General features: G+C 48.7%; 10 protein-coding genes across 10 annotated transcripts; 6 read left to right on the forward strand and 4 right to left on the reverse strand.

Annotated features, from left to right (window-relative positions):
• Positions 1–1,449: 1,449 nt before the first annotated feature.
• N7481_002072 (uncharacterized protein) lies at positions 1,450–1,875 on the reverse strand (the record flags this gene model as incomplete). The annotated part of the gene is made up of 1 exon (XM_057261291.1): positions 1,450–1,875. One exon carries the CDS (start codon positions 1,873–1,875, stop codon positions 1,450–1,452), a length of 426 nt encoding a protein of 141 aa, XP_057126223.1.
• Positions 1,876–2,931: 1,056 nt separating this feature from the next.
• On the reverse strand, positions 2,932–5,618 carry N7481_002073 (uncharacterized protein; the record flags this gene model as incomplete). The annotated part of the gene is made up of 7 exons (XM_057261292.1): positions 2,932–3,466; positions 3,530–3,777; positions 3,831–4,262; positions 4,317–4,615; positions 4,671–5,113; positions 5,254–5,375; positions 5,565–5,618. 7 exons carry the CDS (start codon positions 5,616–5,618, stop codon positions 2,932–2,934), a joined length of 2,133 nt encoding a protein of 710 aa, XP_057126224.1.
• Positions 5,619–6,072: 454 nt separating this feature from the next.
• N7481_002074 (LCCL domain-containing protein) lies at positions 6,073–8,218 on the reverse strand (the record flags this gene model as incomplete). Its single annotated transcript, XM_057261293.1, has 3 exons — positions 6,073–7,011; positions 7,073–7,685; positions 7,755–8,218. 3 exons carry the CDS (start codon positions 8,216–8,218, stop codon positions 6,073–6,075), a joined length of 2,016 nt encoding a protein of 671 aa, XP_057126225.1.
• Positions 8,219–9,152: 934 nt separating this feature from the next.
• Positions 9,153–11,028, forward strand: N7481_002075 (putative aromatic amino acid aminotransferase; the record flags this gene model as incomplete). The annotated part of the gene is made up of 3 exons (XM_057261294.1): positions 9,153–9,285; positions 9,344–9,902; positions 9,969–11,028. 3 exons carry the CDS (start codon positions 9,153–9,155, stop codon positions 11,026–11,028), a joined length of 1,752 nt encoding a protein of 583 aa, XP_057126226.1.
• A 1,776-nt stretch (positions 11,029–12,804) lies between these two features.
• On the forward strand, positions 12,805–13,879 carry N7481_002076 (alpha/beta hydrolase; the record flags this gene model as incomplete). Its single annotated transcript, XM_057261295.1, has 3 exons — positions 12,805–13,073; positions 13,134–13,336; positions 13,407–13,879. 3 exons carry the CDS (start codon positions 12,805–12,807, stop codon positions 13,877–13,879), a joined length of 945 nt encoding a protein of 314 aa, XP_057126227.1.
• A 245-nt stretch (positions 13,880–14,124) lies between these two features.
• On the forward strand, positions 14,125–15,117 carry N7481_002077 (IMPACT family protein; the record flags this gene model as incomplete). The annotated part of the gene is made up of 1 exon (XM_057261296.1): positions 14,125–15,117. One exon carries the CDS (start codon positions 14,125–14,127, stop codon positions 15,115–15,117), a length of 993 nt encoding a protein of 330 aa, XP_057126228.1.
• Positions 15,118–17,029: 1,912 nt separating this feature from the next.
• On the forward strand, positions 17,030–17,321 carry N7481_002078 (uncharacterized protein; the record flags this gene model as incomplete). Its single annotated transcript, XM_057261297.1, is given in 2 exon segments — positions 17,030–17,084; positions 17,095–17,321. 2 exon segments carry the CDS (start codon positions 17,030–17,032, stop codon positions 17,319–17,321), a joined length of 282 nt encoding a protein of 93 aa, XP_057126229.1.
• A 1,407-nt stretch (positions 17,322–18,728) lies between these two features.
• N7481_002079 (lytic polysaccharide monooxygenase AA11 family protein) lies at positions 18,729–19,910 on the forward strand (the record flags this gene model as incomplete). Its single annotated transcript, XM_057261298.1, has 1 exon — positions 18,729–19,910. The coding sequence occupies one exon, from the start codon at positions 18,729–18,731 to the stop codon at positions 19,908–19,910; it is 1,182 nt and encodes a 393-aa protein (XP_057126230.1).
• A 557-nt stretch (positions 19,911–20,467) lies between these two features.
• On the reverse strand, positions 20,468–24,019 carry N7481_002080 (DUF3433 domain-containing protein; the record flags this gene model as incomplete). The annotated part of the gene is made up of 1 exon (XM_057261299.1): positions 20,468–24,019. The coding sequence occupies one exon, from the start codon at positions 24,017–24,019 to the stop codon at positions 20,468–20,470; it is 3,552 nt and encodes a 1,183-aa protein (XP_057126231.1).
• An 828-nt stretch (positions 24,020–24,847) lies between these two features.
• On the forward strand, positions 24,848–26,176 carry N7481_002081 (60S ribosomal protein uL4; the record flags this gene model as incomplete). The annotated part of the gene is made up of 3 exons (XM_057261300.1): positions 24,848–24,957; positions 25,025–25,119; positions 25,266–26,176. 3 exons carry the CDS (start codon positions 24,848–24,850, stop codon positions 26,174–26,176), a joined length of 1,116 nt encoding a protein of 371 aa, XP_057126232.1.
• Positions 26,177–27,073: the final 897 nt, after the last annotated feature.

The raw sequence follows: 27,073 nt of genomic DNA on the forward strand, positions 1-27,073 counted from the left end.
GCAGAAAAATACGAGATTTTACGTTGGCCTATAGTTTGTGTGGTAGAAAGTCTTTGTTGTCGCACCACGAGGTACAATGCAGCTTATTGAGTATGCTCTTTGATTGGAAGACTGATAGAAAACAATTTGCGCTCTTCAACAATTATTCGGATTACAAAGTGGGTATTCATTGGCAAGAAAGCGGTAAGATAAACCAATTGTGTTACCCTCCAGCTTGACACAAGGTCCGTCTCTTCGGTTATAGAGAGTTCTGCAATGGGATTGACAAGGGCAATTTTGGGTCGGGCTGACAATTAACCAATATTGTCTGTGGTCTGTTTTGCGCATATGGAATGACCTCCTACCAGACTCGTTTAGACATCCTGGGTTGGTCATACTGACTGCTATTCCTGGATTTACGGAACAGTGTTCGTCATCGTAGAAAGTGGCCCATCCCGAGGTGATGTTTGTAGGGATAGATAATGCGATGGCGGTTAGCCAGAGAGTGATTACCACGAGCGTATGACCTAGGAGCATTGAGAGGGAAATTCCTGACTAAATAAGGCTTATGAGTTATTTAATGATTCTCTTGTGAAGGGTTGCTAAACTGACTGTAATTTTTTAATTATAGAACATGTTGATGGGGATGTTAGATCGACATTAAGAGGAAGAGAGCTAGCCTTTTATGCTTTCATATCAGAGTATTCCAAGGTTAGAGTAGATTGGCCTGCCGAGTATATAATCCCCTGAAAAAACGCCGAGGGTTGTACAGATTCCAGATGGCTATTGAGCGACAGGAAATCTCCCGAAAAAATACTAGTATGAAGGATTTAGAGACAAGTCCCGGGGGTCTTCTTCTATATACTTCAACTCATCCTTGCACTAGGCTATTTTTGATTGAATGTGCATGGCAAGGTTCGATCTATCTGGATTGCACATTTGGAAGCTTGATAAATTATACCGTCTGCGCTTGAAGGGGATTTTTATGGCAATAGTATCAAGGGCTGAGCAAATTCTGGACGCTCATGATTGATTAATCGTCGCGTATTGAATCCACCGGCACCTAGACCCGCTCTTCCAATAATTGACCTGATAAGTGCGTACTAGTACTACGTGGGTCAGGAGACTCAAACAAGAAATGTACAACCCAACTAGTTGCTCGGCATCTTCATTGTCGTATTGATCCCGAAAGACAGGTAGGACGATCCGGGTAACTGAGCCATGTTTGTGATCAAGTTTGAAACAAAATCTGTCTTCTAGAAAGGCTGGATCATGTTAATTGAAGTAGATAATGGAAGGGGAAATAGATATATCAGGTCGAAAAAGCAATATAATAGAGAATAGTCATGGCAGTCTAATACATAATAAAAACAATAGATGCGAGATATTTACATCTGGTCCTTCCCCTTCCGCTTCAACCGTCCACTTCAAGTAACTCCAACCTCCTAGCATCATCTTCACAAAGCTCCCTCAAATATCGAAGGTAACGCCACAGGTATAGCTCTGATCAGTCTCACCAAACATGCCCGAAACCTTGGGGTCATCAACCTTTCCATCGATCTTATCGCCACCATTGTATGCAGCAGTGCACCACTTGTAACCACCAGTCATCCACTGCTGGTCCCAGTCAATGTCATGGTCGAGGCCGGAGTCTGATGCCTTGATTGTTTGCTTAATGGGCTCCTGCTTGTTGTTGTCCCACTTGACACCATTTGTACACTGCAGTCTCAGGCTTCCAGTGGCAGCAATGCAGTTTACCACTCCTCCACAGGTAGATTGGCTGATTCCCTCAGTGCCCATGAGGGTGCAGGTATCTCCGCGCTTTTGTTGGGCGGCGGGGGCTGCGAGGACTGCAGGGATGCTGGCAAGAATAATCGAGATCTTGGCGAAGTGCATTATGAATGGTTTGGTGGATGAGGTGTATTGAGATTGAAATTGAGATCAGGTTTGAATGCAATTGAGCTGGCGGTTGTGTTATTCGAAAGGTCCGTCTTTCAGAGATCTTAAATACCTTCGAAAATGGACCCTGAAGACAATGTCTTGGTCAAGATAACAATCGCGCACACCAAGCATGTTAGCCACCCGCCCCGAAAATATCCTCAATGAAGTAGATTTATCTGGAGATCGTGAATAGTGACGCTTTCAATGTCACCCAAGTGACAGAGTATAGAGGCTGCAAAAAAGCCACAATTCTTGGCAAGAGCCACAAAATAATTCGACCAGTTATCAGTTCTCACAATTTTGAAACTTGCCAATAGCCCCCAAATATCAGGAGATCGCAGCCTGTTTCAGTCGCATCCAGTACGCCTCTGAGTGTCGATCCCCCATAATAGCAGGGGTCGTCTCCGATCTTTGGGGCCGCCCCACTGCGAAGCACTAGGAGGACCATCTGGGGGCCAAATAACATGATCTGCTGTCAGCACGAACGATCTGATTCAGAGTCCATTTCATGTCTGCATAATGACCTCTTTACCAGCATAGTACTTACTACCTTATAGTCGTAGTGGCCAAGTCTATAACTACCAGTAGAACGATGAGCGATCCTAGGAACTCTTCCTTAAGAACTTTCGCCACTGAATACATAGTACTGTTGGTATGATCGATTCCCATTTCTCAATATGTATTGCGCTTTACATGGCCCCCAATTCTCTACCTCCGCAATCAAAGCTACCACATATGTCAGAATGACCCTATGTCACTGCTAGACAAGTGAAATAGTTGGCGCATGGTGGAGATGTCTTGGCCTCTGTGCCATTTCCCCAATGAGCATTGTAGATACAATAAGGTCGGTCATTTTATAAAAATAGAAAGCGAAGACTGGGTTTGTATATTATGCCCTGTGTGGCAAAAGGTACTGTACAGACGGGGCGCATGGCTGAACAGCCAATGACCGACCCCTTACATAGTATTTCTGGGAATGAAGAGACCCTGGACCCTGTTTCAAGGCAGTAGTTAGGAGTTCGGCATAACCTGAAAGATGTCCTCCTCGAGCAATCCCAGCATATGCTGATTGCTCGAGAACCAATTGCCCAGCTGTGCTGCCTGGGACATTTCAGCGATGGACATCGACCCTTCAGTCTGCTGTTGGAACGCTGGCGTAGAAAGCCCGAGACCTTGCTGGGAAGTATCCGGACCACTCATTTGCATTGGCGTACCATCAGTTTGGTAATATGTCTGGGCACTCGGGGCCAGGTTTCCTGGTGCTAGACCCAGGGCACTGAGGTATGCATCAAATTCTTGCCCGACGGATGCAAGGCTTTGGTCTTCGCCGGCTTGGTCTCGGCTTTTGGCTTCGATGTATAGCCGGGCTACTGAGCCAAGCACTGAGCACAGACCGTGTAGTCGGTCGACTGACTGGGAGAAGCGGCAAAGAGGGCGGAGAGAGGCGATGAAGTCTTCAAGGCGGGATAGGTCTTTTTGGTCTGAGGTTGCAATTACATGGCAGAAGATGACGATGAAAGGTATGAATGGAGAGAGAAATACAGCCCTGTCGAATTTCATCAAGTTAGTTATAGGAGTAAACCCAGTGTTTTAGGTCTTAGGGGCATACCAATGCAAGTAGGAGATTCGCATCATCTCGTCCGTCTCCTTTAAATCAGACATGCATAGCTGGTGAGCTTCTAAAGCCGCTCGAGCCGAGTCGATACATTCCGGTATGAATGTTAGACCCGAATCTGATCCGGGTGGAACTGGGATAGCTCGATATATCAAAGTCAAGGTTGCGTATCGACTGACTTCGTCTGAGCGCACATATAGCTTGTCAATTTCAGAGAAATTGGCTCCGTTAGCAACGATATTCTATGATAAAAAGGTCAGTAGTTGCGAATGGCCTCGGGTAACATATAGCGTACATTGAAAGGCTCAATTACACTCGACAGAAGCTCTTCAGCCAATTGACGTGCATGGGAAACTCGCTCCTTCTCAGGGCGCTTTAATGCTGCAGGACTATACAGCATGGTGTACATCCGATTCTGAATGGCGGCTTGCTTACACCAAAGAGCAGAAACCGGTCCCCAAGGCTCAGCGCGTGACATGGAGGCCAATGGTGGAGGTATCGTGATGTCGTAGTCCTGGACCACAGATCCTCTGCCTAATCGCAAAGATAGTATATTCAAAAGGGTGTCTATCGACCAGAATAGACTCTGTCTTTGATCTTGGACTTCTTTTGACTCATTTTCCATTGATGACAGGCGATGATATCCCAGAGTTTGGGCCATATGGATGGCTGTTGAGGCCAAAGTCCAGCCCACAGATGGCTTTGATATCTCAATTCCATGGATCGCCTGTACTTGTCAGCCTTGTACCCATGAATACCTAATAGTTATCGCAAAGCTTACCCCAAGGGCTAGCGCAGCAATAGAATCGAAGGTGGCGGGCATTAAAATGTTCAGATTGGCAAGCGCAGCCTCAAGATTGTCTTTGCTCAGTTGCATATAGTAGAGATACTCATCTTTGCTAATTTGACCAATTCCAGTATTTTGGTACTCCATGAAAATGGTATAGAGGCCAAAATTCGTTATGATGAAAGTGGTCTCCGCATAATCATCAGTAGCAAAATAAACCCCCTGGCATTTCTCAACAAAGTAATCAATTGTCAAGAAGGGAATCCAACCAGCAAAAGCAGATGGTGGATTTTCTGTAAAGTGTCAGGGATAAAATAAGATCGTCGGCTCAGATCGACTTGTTCATACCTTTAGCTGCCCGGACGACCTCCAAAACAATCGGCAGAGGTGGCATTTCCAGGTCATGGATATCACACCGGACACCTAGCCGGCTATCACGACTAGAATCAGTGCCTTTCTGGTCATCACCATCTCGTCTCCTATTTTGCATATCGACAATGTGCTTCAGCGACGCAAGCGCTTCACTGATCTTTGGACTCGCAAACATCTCTGGAGTTCCATGCGATACGGCTGATTCAAGAAACTCCCTCGCATATGCCGAATGAGCAGACAGGGAGGAGCCACCTTCGAACCCGGAATTCGAATCATGCTGCTCGATAGCCGCATTGGATCTGTAATTAGGGCCCTTTGACTCTACATGGTCGGGTTTTGCTGCAGATCGTGGTCCTTTATTTTGCCGGGGGGGGTGCTGGTGAATTCCTATGAAGCTTCGGGGTTGATGAGGATGTCTGCTGTCGTGATATGGTCAAAAGCTCGCGTAAAGCTTGTTCCATGCCCCCAAGGCGCTCTTCGATCATATCGACCTTTTTCTCACTGCAAATGAATGTTAGATCCCTTGTGATCAGTGTGCTAAAGAGTTCAAGTTACGCACTATTGGCTGGAAATTAGCACACGGCGCCGGGGTTCGTGCTGCTTCTGGCCCTCACCAGTCGATCGACAGGCAATGTTCGCGCTCCGACAATTGGAGCAGGGAGAGCGCTTGTCGCATCGAATCTAAGGGGAATATTAAACACTCATGTCATTCTGATTTTTAGCATATAAAAGGCTCACCTTTCGAGTGCGGCATTGGTCACACTAGTTGAATCATGCATGCACAGTCAGCTACAATCTCATTTCAAACCAATTATGTATTCGTTCAAGTTCCGCCAAATCCCCCTCCGGCTGGGGAAGTGGAGTACATACCGCTCGTTGGGCTAGGGCGCTCGGCACCTCACGGTCGGAGTCCGCGGGCTCCATGGCAGGATTGATTTACCACAGTTGGAATGTGAGTTTTTTTTTCAGGTTTATGCCGGGGGAAGGGTGCTGCTATGTTCCGGTTGAGGATTCGGAGTGACAAGCGCAAGCGCAAGCGGGCGGAGCCGGTGTCTGCCTGGACTTTGGGCTGTGTCGTCACGTGAGGTCTACCGCGAGGTTGCAATGAACAGTGATGGAAATAACTTGAATAAGGGATTGATACAAATTCAGGCTATGAAGTATATACAGGGAGTCCAAATTGATTTTTTCTAGTGTCATGGTTTCTTCGTTCGGCATATCGGTTCGGAAACGAGAGTAGTGAATGCAATTCGCCCACCCACTTGCACAGGTAGCGCGTCCAGCACTTCTACCACCAATTGTATAATATTCTATCCGGCAGAGTGGCGAAATGAAATAACCAAGGAATAAATCAAAGAATGAAAGCAAAGTACCTCCACTACTGTTTCGGAGGGTCGGGTGAGATCCAAGATCCATCGCTTCTCCAGACACCAGTAGGCCCATAGGAGCCGGCCTCCGCACCCCGCAGGAAAGCAAACCGAAAGAAAATATAAATAGGGTCGTCATCATCGGAGTCACTGTCTCGAAGAAGACCAGACTGGGTCTCAATTTCAGAAGAATCTTCATCGCCCTCGAGCAGAGACAACTGCCGCAGTTCCAGACCATCGTGACCATGACGGTGCCAGGTGAATTCACCGTGCTTGTCTTCGTCAATATAGCCACGCCAGCGCTCCACATCATTAAGCAACACCGAAATACCATCCACGTCAAGTTTCGCCATTCGCTCGGGCTCCCACAGATGGAAGGTTATGTTGCCGTTGCCGTAATGGGAATCATCAGGGCCAGCTTTGGGCAAAGAGATATCAACAGAGTTGTTCGTGATGTTAGGATACGCAGAACCCCACCAGCCATTTCCGCCACGGCCCGGAGCAAGTTCTCCCAGCGCGGCCGGTGTTTCAATAATGGAGGCAAATCCCCACCGGGCAACGCCGTTGATAAACAGACCAAGGAGCAGACCCGAATAAACCAACGAAGGGCGTGTCGGGAAGGCAGTACCAGGTAGGAGTAGGATGGCGAGGATGTAATGGTGGATTCGGAGCCGAAGACCAGGGAGCGGAAGAAGGATGAGAATAATCAGGACCATAGTACCATATATCTTCAAGTAGCGGGGCAGCAGTCCACCCTGACGGATCTGCCACGCCTGGGTAAGAATGATGGTGAGAACAGTTGGAATGACCAATGCCAATGCAAGCTTAGCCCCTGGTTGTTGTTGGATATCCATGGGGGTCAGGCGCTGAAGGGGGATCAATCGCGCGAAGGTATAGTTGTTCAAAGCACCGATGAAAAGTGCAGGTAGATATAGGAATAGCTTAGACAGCTGGTATATAGGGGAGCTGATTGGCTTCAGCAGGGGGGGCCGCACAAAACTTGTATAGCACGTAGACAACGAATGAAGCGGGCAGCATTCGAGACAAAAGCGTGGATACGAGATCGGCCAGATAGGGATACGAAGGAGGGTCGGCGACCAGTCCCGTATGACAAAACACCATGAAGAAGGTGCTGAAGAAAAGAATTGGCGGCGATGTGCAGAAAAGCCAGAGAACCCCAACAGCTGCAGCTGTAACACCGAGAAGCGTCCAGCGCGGATCCGATGGGCAGTTTGCTTGTGACGAAGACGGGTGAAGGAAGCTGAATGACTTTGGAAAAGTGGACTTGAAGGCTATCGACTTGATTCCATGCTGCTTCACTGATGGGAAAGAGTGCGCAGCGCCTTCCAGCTTTGCAACACCACAGCCACCGTCGTTCGAGATGGCTCCAGCGTGGATGGCTGCTTGGCAGACAAAGCTGTCAGCCCGGTAGGTCGCCGTATCCGGTGACTGGGGAGATGGCCCTCCGATAACCAGTCCTTGGTAATTGACTGTTTGATTTCCAACGACATGAGGCTCCAGCAATTTCGCATCGCGGCAATTGGCGGGGCATCGGAAAGCAATTGTTGATTCGGAGAAAGGACGGCAGTCATTTCCATTCAGGCCACATCCGTTATCAAATTGCCTACATTATTTCGGGGTTAGTTTGAGGTATCCAAATATAGATCGCATCGGACTCGTTATCGATACGTACCAGAGGTTTGTTGTACAAGATAGAGTCTGCAGCTGGCCATATCCCTCAATATAACCGGATGATCGCGAGTGAAGTAGAACAAGGAACCACGGCAGAAACCAGGAGAGGTATAACAAGCCCAGAAGTAAACCTTTTTGTTTGCGCTTTGGGAAGAAGCGGTCAAGATATTGGACCGGCAATTCCTGGATACGCGGAAACAGCGGCTTCAAAAGGAGCATGTGCGGCGGATCGGGGCCCTTGATCCAGTTTGCAGTGGTGCGACCGGCCTTTCGGAGGGGCAAGGGCACCCAGCCCCAGCGAAAGGACTTGGATGACTCCTGCAGCCAAATAGGCAGTGGGCTTCCGGACTCGACATCAGGCGGCGGGAGATCTTCAGAAGTGTCGGGATCGGCGATTCGGTCGTCATCCTCAAGGAGCGGAGGCACATAGAGGCGGGCAGCCTCGTCACGACCTTCCCCGATCATGGCTGGGAGGACGGATCAAGAGAAGGGAGAAGGACGAAGGCCGAGAGAACCGAATGAATGTCCAGGACTCAAGGCCTATGATGTCGGGGGCCGGAGCGGTCGGCACGCTAGTCAGGTGGAGATCTCCAAAGTGGGTTCTTTAAGCTGAAGATCACCAGGAACGCCAGCCATGAACCCAAGATGCAGAGGGGATTAAAAGATCGAAGTTGAAAAATAGATAGAAAATATCATGAGACCAATGGGTAAGAAGAGAATGAGTGATTGTGGAGAGGAAGAAAAGAAAGAAGTGCCAGCGTTGAACTGAGACTGGGGGGCGACCAGGCAACAAGGCAGGAATCCCTCGTGACAGCCAATCACGGGACTTCAAGTTCCTGTCGCCTGTTCTGTTCTTCCTTATGCTTTCCCCTGATCACTCTTTCTTCTGTAAATTCAGGGCACAGGACTGAAAACAATTGTCAAACTCAAAACAATGCCGGGCACTAATGCAGGACCGTGCAACACACATCCTATCCCATCCCCGCAAGGACCGATGATCGATGCTCGTATAGCTTCTGGAATATCCAGGTGGACTCGGCAACCCCAACGGCCTTATCAATCTAGGATCTAATTCGTAGACTCCATAATCGGTACCCAGAGAGATACGTACTATCACTTTTAGCCTCTCAGGATTGCAGGATTCCAAGTTTCCACCATGATTCGGCGAGCGGGACGTAAATCGGTCCGCTTATCAAGCACACGGACTCTCCCGGTTAGAGAGAGCGGGGATGAATGGCGAGATTAGAAATCAGAATTGCTTGGGGTAACTAATTAAGTAATTAAATAAGTGTAGTAAACTAGTCGATCAAGGCCATATGGTAGCCACTTTCCTCCATCTCCATCCAATTCAACGGGCCACCTGCATGACCGTTGAGCTGCAGCGATCGACCATACCATCATGACAGCCATGACAGTTCCACCTTTGGACTTGTCCCACCACTTCTCCTATACCACCAATAATCGAAACCTCAGCAAAATCAAGGACTTCTACAAGTATTTCCTGATCCCCAACATTGCTAATTTCGCCGGCGGTATCATCTCTGGTCACAAAATAAATTCTCCGATTCGCTCCAGCTAATATTCTTCCAGGATTGCCACATCCTTCCTATTTCCCCTACGATACTCTCGAAGCCACTGTCGCCCGACCGCAACGATTGCACCCTTCCAACAAGGATGACGCCAAATCGGACCGAGTGACTGTTCCCAAGGAAGTCCAAATTGGCGACCCCAACCGTCGTATTGATTTAACGACGGCTCTACAGTATGGCACCGCCGAAGGATACCCGCCATTGTTCTCGTTCCTCCGGGTATTTGTGAAAGACCATCTTCACCCCAATGTGCCCTACAAGGGAGGACCTGAGATCATCCTCTCCTGCGGAAATACCGATGGCTTCTCAAAGGCAATAGAGCTCTTGACCAATGTCTGGAATCCCGACCGGGACTGGATCCAACAGCGTCAGGGTGTCTTATGCGAGGAGTTTGCCTACATGAATGCCATTCAGACTGCCCGACCTCGAGGTTTAAATGTCATCGGCGTCGCAATGGATGGACAGGGAATGTGTGCTGCTGGTAAGGGAGGTCTACAAGATGTACTCGAACACTGGGACTTTCGGCAAGGTCGTCGACCACACATCATATACACCGTGACGTGAGATCCCCATCTCCATGCCAACCGACTCCCAAAGCAAGAAATAATGCTAACCGCGGGTAACAGCATTGGTCAAAATCCAACTGGAGGCACCCTATCCGTCGAACGCCGGAAAGAAATATACGCTCTGTGCCAGAAGTACGATGTGATAATTGTCGAAGATGATCCATACTGGAACCTACAATTCCCATCCGCCTTCGAAATGGAAGCACGTTACCGTGGGGCCACAGTACAACAGAATCCATACAATCGAAACTATAATGCACAAGGCAGATCGTCAGGTTACGCTTTTCTGGACTCCCTCGTCCCTTCGTATCTATCAATTGATACCGAGGGCCGAGTAATCAGACTAGATACCTTTTCCAAGACAATTGCCCCGGGTAGTCGGCTTGGCTGGATCACAGCGCAGCCCGCTTTCATCGAACGCCTAGCTCGCATCACAGAGGTGACAACCCAACAACCGTCCGGATTTGTCCAGTCTGTAGTTGCAGAGACTTTTATGGGAAAACAGCCCAATGAAAACGAAGCTCGTGTTTCAAAGAGCCCAGATGGTAATGGGTGGCAGATGGACGGCTGGGTCCGCTGGCTCGAGGGATTGAGGGGCGGCTACGAAAGAAGAATGCAATCGATGTGCACCATCTTAGAAGAGAACAAGTTTCTCTTTCACCAGAACGCAGAGTTCCAGGACACGGAATCTGATAACATCGATAAATGGGAGGTAGTCGATCGAGTCCAGATGTACGACTTCGTCTGGCCAAAGGGCGGCATGTTCGCGTGGGTGGAGATTCTTTTTGACACACATCCACTCCGGTCGCAATACAGTTCTGAGAAACTATCGAAAGCCTTCTGGATCCATCTGACAAAGAAACCGCATCTGTGCCTAGTTGGCCCGGGTAGTATGTTTGCCTCGACGCCCAAGTCTGCTGAATCCGCGCACAAGTATATCCGCATTGCTTTCGCCCCGATGGATGCAAATGATGTAGCCCCGTTTACCAGGAGATTGGTGGAGGGTTTCCGGTCTTTCTGGCAGCGCAAGAACCTAGATGGACTGGATGAAGATGATACTGTCGTCATGCAGAATCTGCAATTGGGGTCTGCGATCAACTTTGTTGGTACCAACTGCTAAGAAATCAAACGTAGAGTAGCGTGCGATCAATCTTACGAATTAATGAACGCTTCTTTTCAAATCTGCTTTTATTTGACATGAAGATAAATTTAAAATTCCAAGTTCGAAGAACCTCCACCTGTCGCAGGCGCCTGGGTGGTACCTTGTTGACAACACCCAACATTGAAATAAAGTATTCTATACCTACATAAGGTAAATATCTTCTAGACTACGGTTATACTACGGTATCTTATCCACTCAGTGGTGTTAAGTTAGAGAAGAGTAGTGCTCTCGGATTTTAGACCAGCAGTTCGACAGATATAAGCGTACTGGGGAAGGAGCCTATGCGATCATAACTTCAGTTGATGGGCATTCCTTCTGTAACGAACTGGTGTTGTTACCATTCGTGGATGCCTTATGCCTACGGCACCACTCTAGGCATCCACGCCATACACCTGTGTATCTAGCCTTCTATCCTAGCTTCCTTCTTATTCTCCTCAAGCTATTACTTTCGTCGAACCGCTACTGCTTCCTTTGCTTCGTATGCTACGCCGTACGTTGATCTCTGTGAGTATCTGAGCATCCTCACACCTTCCTTGAATTATCTACTAAGTCTAGATATGATATTCTACGAAAACCGCGCGTATCTTATGACAAGCAACATTCTATCATTCTTATAAATATAGAGTCTAAAGCGCACGCCATCGCTTATGATTCTTTTTAGGAATCATTGAGACTTGGGGCAACCAGGCGGAAAGTATCGTTATACCGACAGGGTCTGCATCATTTCGCAGTACTACACGGACAACACGGGGAGACTACTCCTAGATGGGGCTGAAAATCCATCTGAACGTAATCCGAAATAGCCAACTTTGGCCGTTGGATTCCAATGGTCAGAACCAACATCACATCTAATGGACGACATTCGTTTTTTGCTTGATAATTCAGAAGAAGATGTGAACATCATGCTTACTATTTCGATCTCCGCTCGTTACATGACAACCATTCAAAGATGGTTTCTACGTTATCGCCAAAATCAATCTAAACCTATTCCATTCCCGACCGCAGCCGTCCAAATCACCAGGGCCCCAACAAAACCAGTCGGCCTAGAATCACGGGCAATATAACTATTCCTTTTGATTAAGTATTCCTTCGGCTGAGACGGCCAACCGAAAATGACGTCGTTCTCTCGCGACGTGTTTTGGAGCAGATGGCTTCGAAGATTTGGACTGCTCAAGATGAGGAATGGGTTTGCAAGACCTCTAGTGATACTATACCTAAAATCACTGTATTCTACGTTTATTGTGTTTTCACTGAGCCAAAATGTTTACTCACCTGGGCAATGATAGTATTTGTACTAACTTTCGGCATTCGGGGTTGTTTAAGTTCTTGTGGATCAAGTGAGGGTATCCACTGCACAGGTGGCATACTAACCTTGGAAATATATACATTACTAGTTGAAAAAGTAGTGCTAGTAATTTCCTTTGAAAATCAACGCACACAACTGCAAATTGAAGTAGGAAACATCTAGTTCACCAATAATAGCTTCCTAGTTAGGTAAACTTAATTTTTATTCAATAACATGGGGTTGCAACAATGTATAGCGAGGTGGCGACGCAAACGCCACAAGTACGTCCAAGCCCAGACCGCGGATGGCGATCGAGGCGACTTCATATGACGTCTCGCTCTAATATAAATAAAATGATATCTATAAATCTACATTTAGATAGTTCAGCTCATTAATACCGTATTGACACCACCTAGTATCTACTAGATAATATTGGAATACAGGCCAGGATGACCCTCGCACTGGACCCCATCAACCGAAACTTCGTTGGCGAACTCGCCAAAGGCCAGCCAATTTACGAGAAAACACCATCAGATGCACGACAGGTTCTGGAAACTCTTCAAAAACATGTTCCCGCCCCCGATATAGCCCAAGATTACATCGATGTTCCTCTCGGGTCTAGCTCAGTGAAGACGGTCATTTTTCGACCTGAATATGCCAACCGTGATATACCGTCCATCTTCTATACTCACGGTGGCGGTTGGATCCTGGGAGGTGCGTATTGCCTCCCATCCTATGGAATTAGCTATGTATTCTAATAATCACATGTTTCGTATAGCCCCAGCGCATTCGGCTCCTTAATGGAAGATCTTTCCCGCCAGACGGGAGCCGCAGTGATATTCCCACATTTTTCTCCCGCACCAGAGAAGCAGTACCCCAGTCAATTCGAAGAGTCATTTGCCGTATTGAAATATATGGTCGAGCATGGTGACATGCACCACCTGAAAACAGAGACCATGTCCTTTGCAGGCGACAGTGCTGGTGGCAAGTTCCCCTTCATCTCTGCCCATATTTTCTCACGCGTAAGAGACATCTGACATAAAATCCCCAGGCCACATGGCCATCGCAATGGTCCATCTTGCCCAGAGAAATAATCTCCCCCTAAAAATCGCCCATCTAGTCCTCTTCTACCCGATAACGGACACCCATCAAAAGAGCACAACTTACAAGACTTTCAAGGAGGGACCATATCTTACGGAGCGCACAATGGACTGGATGATTGATGCCTTTATCCCTAATAAACCGGATAGGTGTAACTCGCTCACCTCGCCGCTGAGCTTTTCGTCTGATGAAGAGCTAGCCCAGTTCCCACCTACGACGCTGTTTCTCTCTGGCGCGGATCCGCTCATTGGCGAGGGCGAAGCGTTCGGATTACGCTTGCAGAAAAATGGGGTCGATACTTCGATCTTGAGGGCTGATGGGCAGATTCATGATTATGTGATGCTTGAACCTATTCGCCGGACTGCGACTGCGAGGGCGGTTGTGGAGCTTGCTGCGGCGCATTTGAAGAGGGGTCTTGTATAGCCACGGTACATATAGAGAATTAGTTAAATGGACATTAGGCATATTATTCCGATAGAAAAAGCAAATCAACCTTGTCAAAATGCTTGAAGTGGACTTTTGTCCCTTGGGACGGAGGGAATTCTTCTAGAAACCTTCTGTGCATGGAGAATTGCTGCCTGAGTGCCTGATAGCAAACAAAGGTGGGGAAAACAGAATCAACTCCGCAGTCCACAATTCTATCTTCTCCAACAGAACATGCGGGCACAATGTCACAGCTGGACGATCTGCCGAACCGGGACCTTGCCGAAGAAATCGAGGCTATAAACGCCATATACGAGCCTGACACGATCACAATCAGCCGGACGGCGAGCACCTCCACCAGCACGCTAGACCTGGGCAGCGCCGGCTCCTCTTCCAATGACCCCGCACAAACGACGGTGACGCTCCAGCTCCCTGGCCAACCGCATCTTTCCTTTCTGATCGGGTTTGGAGCTTCGTATCCGGAAACCCAGCCGTATATCCTTGGGACTGCGTCGACTGCAGCGCGTGGGGAGGGCAAGATTGCTGTTGATGTGTTGGAAGATATTGTACAGCGGACATGGCAGCCTGGTGCGGTCTGTTTGTTCGATGTGATTAGTGAAGCTGTGGAGGTATTCCCAGAACTCAATATTGGAGGGAATAAGGAAAGTGAACAACTATCCGGAACAACGGAGTCAACGCCAGCCGGACAATCTTCAAATTCAAACGACAAACTTGATGAGGAGATCACCATCTCGAACGAAGAATTTGCGGCCCTCTCATTAAAGGACGCCTTTGGACTTGACAGCCCACCCGATTGGATTCTTTCCGACGTCGTGACGGAGAAGAAATCTGTTTTCCTGGCCAGAGCCGTCCAGGTAAAGGATCTTGCGCAGGCGCAGGCATTCCTGGATCATCTAACGGCTACGGATAAAAAGGTCGCCGTGGCATCACACAATATATCCGCTTGGCGTATTAAGCAGAAGAAAGAAGGAGGAGCCCCAGGCTCAGATTCTGGAGAGACTGTTGTGCAGGATTACGACGACGATGGGGAAACTGCTGCAGGGGGTCGGCTACTACATGTTATGCAGCTGATGGATGTTTGGAATGTGCTTGTTGTCGTGTCGCGCTGGTACGGTGGTATTCATTTGGGGCCGGCGCGGTTCCGACTCATTAATGATGTTGGTCGTGATGCTTTGGTCAAGGGGGGGCTTTCGGCGCGAGGAATCGTCGGTCCCTGAAAAGGGGAAGAAGAAAGGCAAAAAGTGATGAAGCGTGGATGTTTGAATCATTCTTTTGGTCTTCACTGTAAATATTCAAGATCTAGAATCGTTTATCAGGTACTAGCAGGGCTTTCTTAGTATCGTCGATTAGTATTTTCTTCAGATAGATCTTTCTTTCAGTCATCAGGCACAGGGGAGTTTGTTGCGAAATAATTTCATGGAGGATGCTGGCATAATAATTCGAACACTTGGTTCTTTTGATACACTTGACACACAGAAATTTTAGTTTATATTAGATGGCGCCAACTTGCGTGAAATGGCTTGGCTTGGGTTGCACCAAAGTATTGCCCTGTTCAAGGAAGGTGGTATGAATGAGAAAACCTTCACATTCATACTCCATACTGGTGAGAAGTATAGTGATGGAGAATAGGCTGCAAGATACGTCCATGAAACACACTAGGATGGTTGCTTTCGTGAAGACCCCCTTCTTCGCCTCTGGCGGTTTGTTGGGGACCACACGACCCATCCACTTCAGAGGACCACACGATCCAACAGTCTCAATTTCATACAGATTGAATCAGGGTCAATTGAGTCGACAGATTCCTCCACTTCTGCCTCCTCCGAATGTGACCATGGGGCCAAATCAACAGGTTCATAACATCGAGAACACAGTTGAGGCCAAGGAGGAGACCAGGAGAACGTCACACGCGAAGCTTTGTGAGGTGTTTCCAGCCTCGCCGAGCATCTCCGATCATCTACCATGGATTTCTGACTGCTCATTTTAGAAGCTATACCCACCATCGACGCTTTCTCGAATTAGTCATGGCCATGCGAGAAGAGGAGAAGGAAATGTATGGTTTGATTGCGATGATCGCCTAATTTTATTTGCCTGTCAGGCGACCTGTGGTCTGAGAGTGATAGACCTGTATTTGCCTTGTATATGGGCCAGTTTAACCTCCTAGATATGGAGTAGTTTAATCTCAAGATCAGTCGGACTTTCCGGTGTACCGAGGTTCGGGCAATTGGGAGAACGAGTCGCAGTTGGTCTCGGCAGGCTTCGTGATCGAACAGGGTCTTGGACATCTCAAATTTTCAAGTACTCATAGCTTACTCCGTAGTCCTTGCGAACGCCATAAACCCACTATGTTTGGGCAGCCTCATGATGATATCCACTTCTGCCAAGTCTAGTTCGCGTTAACCGAGATAATGCGGGCCCTGGATGGTAGGGCATCTTAAATTGAAGAATTCCCATTCGCTGATGGCGATGAAGAGAGGTTGAAGATGGGTCTAGATGGGGATGACCATCAATATGAAACACGTCTAGAAGAGCATTTGATGGAACGGTGATCGCGGATGCGGAGTATTGGATCCATGGATTCGACCTGGAAGGAGTGGCTGGCAATCTTACAGCAGTAACAGTAGTATCACTGATCGTGCGGAGGAGAAATCCGCATGTCAAGTGCATAGCATAGGTATACGAGTAGTGGAGAGAGGATGGTTTCTAATTTCCCCAAGATTGACCAAGACTGACCAAGATGGACGTTCCCAGTGAAGAGGGTGAAACGCGAAACAAAGTTCGGTTGACACCTTCCCTTCCTCGATGATTCTCCACTTCACTTGATCTTTATTCACGCTAGAACCGCACTGGCATCAGCCCAGCCGTCTTGAGGTTCTTGTCCACAGGCGCTCCAGACGAGCAAGCTTTGCCTTTTTGAGAAGGAGGGTTATCAGGGTCATCAGGGTCATTATGAAACCTGTACGCTGACATGGGACATGGGACACGGAACACGGGATACGGGGTACGGGACACAGGACACAGACACAGACACAGGATGCGGAACCGCATCGTCAAGCGCGGGTGGCTTGAAGGAAATGTCGTACAATGGGAGATGTCTCTTTCAGTGACGAACTCAGAGACATCAGAAGCACAATGACACCCCCAGCATGGCAGCCTCCATCCGTTGCGTCATACCAGGATCCTCTGGGTTTCTACAGGTCGCAAGGGCGGAATCACATTGGCTTGGACATACCAATCACGGTCGCAGGCCCGATGCTTCTCCATTGAATCAACGTCCACAGTGGAGCTATCACGACTGGAAAATAGCGACTACAACAACGCTGAAACGGAGACGTTTACAGCTGCAACACCCCCTGTCAGTGGGACCATCGGTTTCTTCCGACCGATTTACATCGAGCCGGCCAACGAGGAGAGTAGGCGCTAAACCGTCTTCTCCCCCACAGCCAATACCCTGGAATAATTGCCGGTCGCCGGACCAGACACATGGGAAAGCTGTGAAAAACCTACGATCGATGGTGCGGCAGTGGAACACTTGTCAGGGGGCGGCGAAGACCGTGCCTTGCGTGTACCGAGACGGTGGTTGGCTACTTTCTCAGCCGCCGAGACCAGCTGGCAGATCGCAAGGTCCGGGGACTCGCATCCTCACATCCTCACTGGCTGGACCACACTTGCCCTTCACTACACATCACTACCACTCACCGCATCAGTCCTCCGTCTGAGGTGGGAGCAGAGGCGAGACGTGAAACACCCCAGCTTGCAAAAATTGACATACTGTCACCCACTCCACCCATTGCTGCCTCCTGGTTGGCACAATCTACCATCTCCGAGCGGACATCTATACTCCTGGTTTGGCGTGGTGTGGAGGTTGATCAAACTTTAGAGGTATCCGATTGATTGGCATCCATCCAGAATCCCATGGCTCAAGGGTCCCGGTTCTCTCAATGGATCCTAATGGATCCTGCTGCCCTTCTGCCAGGGCGCACGGCCTGTCTGGTCGGTCTGGTTGGTTGCGACCTGATCTGTACTCTGTAGGCTCAACCTAGATATAAAATCCTTGGCCGCGCCAACCGGCGGTTTTTCTTCTACTCGTGCATTCCGATTCATTTTTCTTTCTTTCCTTCCTTCACGGTTCGACAACCTCAAACAGGCCAGTCCTGTATTCCTTTCTCTTTTCTATCTTTACTTGGTAGTCAGCCTGTGGCCGATTCCGACATTCCTTCAAGCGTCTCCGCTTCCACAAACATCAACACGTTTTTGCTTGTCTCTGCCTGTGGCAAGACATCAGACTTCATTTTTCAATAAGCTTCAAAAGCTTGCGAACAATATACATTTCAAAGAGACACATTCACTGTTTCTTTGCTTCAATATCCCGAGACATTTCATCCCAGGTGGTTTGAAAAAGACTCAGGAACATTAGCAGGATTGTACCTAAACAATTCCTGCTGTTTCACACAAAAGGTATTGTCCTCACTCTTGGTTTCGGATTGAATCGTGGCTGTTGCCTGTTTGTCTCTTTCTTCCCGTTCCACAATGGGGTGGTTGGTGAATGATATGACGCTATTGAGCGTCCTTCCGCGACACAATCCCTTTCTGCCTATAAATTCTCCGAAGAGATTCACCAGCCCCGTTCTGATTTATCTCATCTCTTCCAACATGATCTTCTCTTTTCTTCCTGCTAATAACTTGGCGCAGGAAGCCTTCGCTCACTTCGCTCTCGCGACTACCAACATCCAATCCTTTACTGTTTGATCCCGTTCGTCTGGTACGAATTCGATCTACTTTTCAAAAACTTCAGTCGAACCGATAAAAAAAAGCATTTCCGATATCCATCATGATGTTCACCAACTCCTTGATTGCCACTGTTCTCAGCGCATCCATGGTCAACGCCCACATGATCATGAGCAACCCTGTCCCGTACAGCAAGGATTCACTCAACAACTCTCCCCTGGCCGCTGATGGAAGCGACTTTCCTTGCAAGCTTCGTTCCAACACCTTCGAGGTCACCAAGGAGAATATCATCGCCCAGGGTGCATCTCAGCAACTGACTTTCGAGGGCAGTGCCGTCCACGGCGGTGGCTCCTGTCAGATCAGTTTGACCACCGACCGTGAGCCTACCAAGGACTCCGAGTGGAAGGTCATCCAGTCCTACGAAGGTGGCTGCCCAGCCAAGGCGGATGGCAATCTCTCTGGCAATGACGACTCTGTATTCCATTTTGACATGCCTTCTGACATCGAGGCTGGCAAGTACACTCTCGCCTGGACCTGGTTCAACCGCATTGGTAACCGTGAAATGTACATGAATTGTGCACCCGTCACTGTTACCGGCGGCTCCAAGAAGCGCGCCCCCAAGGAGGAGAAGATTATCGAGAAGCGAACTGCCAACTACCCACCCATGTTCGTTGCCAATGTTAACGGCTGCACCACCAAGGAAGGCATCGACATCCGTTTCCCCCAGCCTGGTGCCAAGATTCAGTATCTTGGTACGGCGGCGAATCTTGCACCAGAGGGTGAAGATGCCTGCACCGGCCCTGCTTCTTTCGGTGGTGCTGGTATCTCTGGCTCTGGTTCTTCTGGCTCTGGCTCAGGTTCTGGCTCCGCAACATCTGCCGGGCCCAGCACTGCTCCCACTTCCAGTGGGCCTGCAGATCCTGCTCCTACCACTACCCAAGCTCCAACTGAAACCACCGCGCCTGTTGCTCCTCAGCCTGTTCCCTCCAGCACTCAAGCAGCTCCCGTTCCCTCTGCAACTTCTGGTGGTTCCTCTAGCGGTTCCTCGAGTGCCGGTACTCTGACCGGCGCTTGCAGTCCCGAGGGCCAGTGGAACTGCATTGCTGGTAGCTCTTTCCAACGTTGCGCCAATGGACAGTGGTCTGTGTCCCAACAGCTGGCGAGTGGCACCAAGTGCGATGCTGGTCAGAGCTCCAACCTTTCTGTGTCCGCCTCCAAGAGGGCCCATGAGATCTCCGCCCTGCGCTTCCGCAAACGCACCATCGGTGAATCTCACCATGCCTAAACCAAACCTTGCTTAAGCACTATTCGCTAAAGCCCTTCTCAACCCTCGCCGGCGTCGGTTGTTCTTTTGCTTCTTCTACTTGCGTTTGTGAATTATTTACTTCCTTTCCATTCGTTTCCGATCCAGATTAGACTTTTGGGCGGACCCTTTTCATTTCAGTGCGCCATCTTCGTCTTGCATCATGTACATTTGTGGAGATAGGGCTTGAGAAATAGGACATCACATGACCTTGTATGTGTCTAGTGTTCAAGAATTAAAGAATATTTCAGTTCAAAGCTTGATTTGACGTCGCGTAGCATTCATAAGGCTAGGGGCATCGCTTCTTTCATGACGTTTTAGATCCGATCCGTTCTCCAGCTAGAAGCCTATATCTCTACATAGAAATAAAATCCAATGGACGGGTACAACTGGACTCATGCGACAGTAGTATGTATGAATTTTTCGCCAAGTGATTGGGTTGCCATCTGAATTTACTATTCTAATCTATAAAACTACAAATTATGAGATTATTATGAATTCTCTCATTTGTGGATCTTGAGCCTATCTCTCTAGCCGTTTCAGATCCTAACCCCGGCCGATCTATGATCAACTGTGAAGAACCTTTTTTCGGTATCATCGCTCATACTTTTCTCACTTTCCCACCATCCAAGGTGAAAACGTTGATAAGCGAAGACCCGATTCAGCTTCTTGTCATCTGGGTCCCAAACCCCCTTCAGAAACTCGTCAAGTAGTTGTGAATCTGCAACAATGCTTGCCACTGCTGCAATGCTGCAGGGGTTTTTAGGAATTACCTGATCCGTGTTCAGTAGCATCGATCCAATGATACCCAGTGCCAAGATGAATGCCAACAACCCTTCCAAAATTCGCGTCGAAGTGACATCCTGAACAACACGCAATCGGTTTGATGTCGTAACATTGCCGAGTATTGGCGTATGGGCAATACTAGCGTTTGCGGTTCCGCGCGTATAGTTATTGAATTGCTGGGCAGAGATGATCTTGTGTTGGTGTTTGATTGCGCCGATAACCGCTTCATCGTGCTCTTCACTTTTGAAGTTCTCGATAGGAATAGCGTATCTTCCAGAGGTAAGGTCTTGGAAAAAACCGTCGAACTTTGGGTACCTTCCATTTGCGTTCAGGACCCACCATTCAGGGATAGGTGTGTAAAGGTTTGGTGCCAACTTAGCCGATGATTCGTCAGGAACTGGAGGGTTCGTTTCGTCGATTTCTAGTCCTGGAAGATGAAAACGTGTTCTCACATTCACTGTCTCGGCGTATTGAATGCATGATAACCCTATTACATGCTCAACTGATGACCCGTTGAGATAGCCCCAGAGATAGAATGTTGTATAATGGGACGCACCCACAACCCCATTGCTGTTCCCGCTTTCGAAGCTGCACTGGCTTTCGAACGAGTATCCAAAAGGCTCAGATCCCATTTCGTCCCATACACTGAGTGATAGATTTCCAATGTTGTTAGTATTATTACCGGGGCAAGCAAAAATCAATTGATTAAACCAAAGCTGGTGGCTGCCAGCTGGCCCAAACTGAGGCAGAGTCAGTTTCGGTTGCAGATCCGCGGCAGTTTGGATCTTGCATTTAGGGGCAAGCCTCAATGCAGGAACTGTGATATCGACGTAGGATGCGTTCAAATGCCCTCTATTTGAACGCTCGCTCATGGAAATCTCCGCGAAGGCAAGCTCCTCATAGGTCCAACGAGGATAGGAAAAGTTGTACTGAAGAATGTATTCGGCAGTAAGCATTCCATCAACTTCCTTGCTTTCGTCCATCAATCTTTGGGGTCCCGCAATGGTTCTCGGGTCAGGAAATCCCCCAACACGGGTAAAGTTGACCTCGTTGTAGGAAGGAACTTCGACCACGGAATATAGACCGCTGGTGATAATTGTCAAGAAAAATGCTGCAGTTGTAGCTAGTGTGGTCGCTTGGACTGCAAAATGGCGCGAACTAATGGAGCGAAAAGTGTTGTTTAGCCCCAATGAGTCTAGAAAGCTCAAATTCATGGACCGTTCAAACAAGGCCCCTTTAGGTTTAGTGAGAGGTGCGTATGGAGCAAGGCATCTGATGTTGAAATCCAAACTCCCAAAAAATAGCCTTATTCCAACCATCGCCAGGGCGGGAATCATCGTCCACAAATAATGCATGTACTCATTTTCTGAGGATGCATCTCCTAGTCCGTCTTTAGTCTGCGAAACTCGCAAAAGTGTTTCTAGCACCACGATTGCTGAGAGAACGAGAATGAATATTATTATGCGACCAATCATCTCGGGGAAGGGTTTCCATGTGATATATTCGGAGCCAATATTGAAATCAAATTTTGATTCTCGGCGGCCATCCTCGGCGGTTTCGATAGATGTACCTTTGGGGGTGGACTGTAAGTAGTATTTTTGACCCACAAGACGACTCTGGAGAGTCTTGTGAGATACCACACCAGTCCCACGAAGAGATGCTCGAAATGCAGCGCTATTTGCCGTTATCGCTGCGATCGAGGAAACATTATTTGGGCTCCATGTAGTTATCGACGTGCCTGGTATAAGGATGGCCATGGAAATGGCCAAAGATACTGCAAGTGCTAAGCATACCTCCATTCCACGGAGAGGTAGCTCCATCATCATCACCCGATTCTCAGTAACAATTGCTAGACCTGTTGTCGCTGACTGCTTTCTTTGAACGAGTCCCATGTGCATCAACAAGGCAGTAATTGCACGATAAAACGCTTTGCCAGAACTCTCCAGGACGCCATCTTGCCAAAGTGTTGGAACAGTGATATTTTCTCCAATGAGATGTAGTCCAAGGTTAAAGCCTGTGTCGATGTGCGAGTAGTATGAAAACGGAATATAGTCTTCAACTGGTCTGAAGCCCGTGGTAGCAGTGGAATTGTCAATTATGAACTTTGCAATATCTCCTGCCGTTATTCCTGGGATATTGGCATCCTCAGATCCAACTCTTTGAATGCGAGCACCAGATGACATTTCAGTTGCATTCGATTCGGCTTTTAGCTTTAGAAGCGAAAGAGTCGGTTTGCAAATCATCGAGATTGTTCTATTAAGTCCTATGTATGTTTTTTTCCAACCAGTCTGACGGTGAGTGTCGTTAACATGATCGGCGGGAGTTGCGATAGACGTGACATTTATTTGATATGGCTGGGCCATTGTCAACACAATACGGTAGCCATCTGAGCCGTCGATGTTTTCGCATTGCCCTCCTTGGAAGAACGCAGTTTGCGTCACATCGACCGATATGAGGCTTATGTTGGCTATTTCACAAGAAGACGTGAAGATGTCGACATCGAAATTGGTTGCCACTCGCCCGGTTTCATTCGTGGTCACGTAGTTCAGGGCCCTTATATCCAAACTAGCATCCTCGCAATCGAATTCAGCCATTAATCCGTGTATCGGGGCAGTCACTATCGCATTTGAAGGGAGGCTGGGGGCTGAAAATTCTTGAAATGTAAGGTTCTCGGTCGTCCCCAAGGGGTATGTAACATTTTCAAAGAGTATGCCGTTAAGAATATCGTATGGCTGGGAGCCAACAGTATCGATTTCGGAGTTCTTTGTGCTGAAGGTATCATGGATGTTGATGGGTATATTACTTTTTTGAACTTGAGCTTCTTGGAGTGAGAATAAACTTGTCGAGAAGATTATAAGAAGTTGTAGTAGCAAGGAACATGAGGTCGCTGAAGCGACTGCAAAATGTTTGTTCTTCAAGGCCTTCCAGATCACCACTGGCTGCATGTCCGAAATGTAATCGAGCAGTACACTTTTGTCTGCTGGTTGAGGGCTGTCATGCAGTGCCTGCCAGGGAGCACTTTGCTTCGTCTGGAATTCGACCCGTGACCAGAGAGTGGTGATGATAGTGAGTATAGCGGTCGGCCCGTAGGTCCAAAAGTAATGGCGATCTTGTGTGGAAATAGCGATCCCATTGCGAGCTTCGGATGATTGATATATTACTTCAAGGGCGGCGATAATTGCAGCGAATGTGAGAATAAAAAGAATCAAAACTCGTTTTCGTAGGTAGGAAGGTCGCCAGCCGGAAGTCTGTGAGGTACTATCCGCATGACTCTTCAATGGTAGAATCAAGAATCGAGATAACATGGCGGCTTTCAAGCCATTCCGAGTCTATATTATTGATGCAATACCGTATAGATAGGCCGGGCGAGGCCAAGCGAGTGAGAGCGGGCGATATCTGGTAGAAAGCAGGATAGTTGGAATCCATTCGAAAGGGGGCCGCATCTATATGGCATTTTCGAAATCTTAATAGACGCTGAGCGGCTTTTCGATTATGCTAGATGTTAACCGCTGGCCCCCCCTCGCCAACAACGCCAGTTATGCACCTAGTAAGAAGGTGAAACGACGAGTTCATCGACGGACTGAATCAGGGCGCTTAGAAGTGCTAGTGCATATCTTCCGCCACTTATATAATATGCCTCTGGGCTTTCAGTCCGCAAAGGAGAGCCATTTGCACGAGGAGCTGGACCAAAATAGCTCCATATGTGATTGACGTTGCACAAGAACGGGTCGGCGCTTAGAAGATGGACCTGCGGACTGTTGGTATCTTGGCGGTAAGTCAGCCCATTTCATTGTTTTGGGTGACTCTTAATTCCAAGAAATGAATCATCATGAGTTGAGATAGTCCATGTTCAAGGGGAGGACTGAATATGGGCCTGTTAGCAATTGGTAATGGTGTATAGTTCAGTTCTGCCTCATATGTAAGGCATTCAAGAACCACGAGTGGGGTAAAGTGGATGACATAATGAGGCCCGTGCGGGAAACTAACGTGACTAGGCAGTCCCGAAGAGGGAACGAGGGCTAGGGCTTGCCGCACCCACGACCCGCAGCTTCAGTAAGCGAAAAAATCCACAGGTGAAGCCCAGTTGGGAAACATTTGGTCTTCAACCTCATCATCGACATCGACCGACAACAATGGCGTCTCGTCCCACCGTTTCCATCGCCACGGCTGAGGGCAAGGCCTCCGGGGCCACCCAGGCTCTGCCCTCCGTTTTCTCCGCGCCCATCCGTTCGGACATTGTCCAGTACGCCAACCCGCATATTTGAAGGTCTTTTTGGAGGTGGAAATGCTGACGAAAACTCTCCCTACAGGCAGGTGCACGCCGGTATGGCCAAGAACAAGCGCCAGCCCTATGCCGTGAGCGAGAAGGCCGGCGAGCAGACCTCCGCTGAGTCCTGGGGTACCGGTACGTGGAGATCTTGAAAATTTTCGACTTGGAATGGAGACTTTTCAAGATGGGACGATCCCATTAAGGAAGAAGGATTTTCATGTCGAAAAGACCCTGCAATTGGTATGGCGGATCACTAACGAGATCGTTTTGATATTCAATAGGTCGTGCTGTCGCCCGTATCCCCCGTGTCTCTGGTGGTGGTACTCACCGTGCCGGTCAGGCTGCCTTCGGTAACCAGTGCCGTTCCGGTCGTATGTTCGCCCCTACCAAGGTCTGGCGCAAGTGGCACCAGAAGATCAACCTGAACCAGAAGCGCTTCGCTACCGCCTCTGCTCTGGCTGCCTCTTCCGTCCCCGCTCTTCTGTTCGCCCGTGGCCACCGCATCGCCAAGGTCCCCGAGGTTCCCCTCGTTGTTGAGTCCAAGACCTTCGGTGGTGCTCTGACCAAGACCAAGGCCGCCATCGCCCTCCTCCAGGCCATCGGTGCCGGTGACGAGCTCGTCAAGGTCCAGAAGTCCAAGAAGCTCCGTGCTGGTAAGGGTAAGCTCCGTAACCGCCGCTTCCGCCAGCGCCGCGGTCCTCTGGTTGTCTACAACCCCGAGACCGACGGCAAGGAGCTCGTCAAGGCTTTCCGCAACATCCCCGGTGTTGAGACCTCCTCCGTCTTCTCCCTGAACCTTCTTCAGCTCGCTCCCGGTGGTCACGTCGGTCGTTTCCTCGTCTGGACCTCCTCCGCCTTCGAGGCCCTCGACAAGGTCTACGGTTCCACCACCACCCCCTCGGCCCTCAAGAAGGACTTCCTCCTCCCCTCCAACAGCGTTGCCAACGCCGACCTGGCCCGCCTCATCAACTCTTCTGAAATCCAGTCCGTCCTCCGCGCTCCCAAGGGCGAGGCCCGCACCAAGCGTGGTGTTGTCCAGAAGAAGAACCCTCTCCGCAACAAGCAGGTCATGCTCCGTCTCAACCCCTACGCCGCTGCCTACTCCAAGCAGAAGCTCGGCCAGACCAAGGTTGAGGAGGGCAAGCCTACTCGCGCTGGTGATGCCTTCAACAACGTTCTTTCTCAGGAGTAAGCGCATGCTTGCATGGACTTCTCTACGAATTTGTTGAACGATGAAAAATGGTAGTTTACAGAGCAAAAATGAATCAATGCGTTTTTTGCAATACCCAAAGGTCTCGGAGTATAATATGATCGGTTTATTATCACACAGTATTCTCTTGTAGGTTTCCAGTGGTACGTCGATCCTCGTAGTACTATGTAATTCTTAGATATCCAGCTTGAAGTTACTCTCAAGGTATCTACAGACTATGATCTTCCAAGGGTGATCTCCATTGGCGGTTAATACTAACAGTGGAAACTTTTTACATGAAAAATTCGCAAGGTACTTAAATGTTTTGCGGACCCACTGCGTCACAGTCCGAGGCCAGGAAATATGTGCAATGGATTTTGGGGGGGAGCACTGCTAGTCAGAAACCAAATGGAGGGATCATCTTTGTTGAGTCCAGTACTTTTCATTCTATCCATTGATGAGCATCGTCATCTATTTGAGTTCTGTCATGAAGCAATCTACGGAGTAAGATATTTCGGGTTGTCATGATCTTCAATATAACATGTGACACCCGAAAGCTTAGGAGTTATATCGATTTTAATTTGGTTATTCTCCGAGAAAGCTAGTAGTAGTCTCGATTTTATATTCAAATCATTTCCAAGGTCCTCCATACCAGCCCCTGGTCATTTGCATGAAGTTGGCCCCAAGGTTTGGCATTCTTCAACTCGCTGGCTACTAAGGTTAGGCCCCTGTACAGACAATATATATCTCGATAAGTTGGAACTTGAATTCTCCAGGGCTTAACTTAAAGTTGGCCAATTCTAGACACCTCCAGGCCCAGGTGCCCAGGCAACTTGAAATCTTCAAGCGTGAATCCATTATCCCCAGGAGTTGCCCTTTTGCCAGGCCTGGAGTGTTCAA

The sequence above is a fragment of the Penicillium waksmanii genome (assembly GCF_028829765.1).
Source record: "Penicillium waksmanii strain IBT 27052 chromosome Unknown utg000002l:1.0-3326099.0:1.0-3328782.0, whole genome shotgun sequence".
Classification (NCBI taxonomy): Eukaryota; Fungi; Ascomycota; class Eurotiomycetes; order Eurotiales; family Aspergillaceae; genus Penicillium; species Penicillium waksmanii.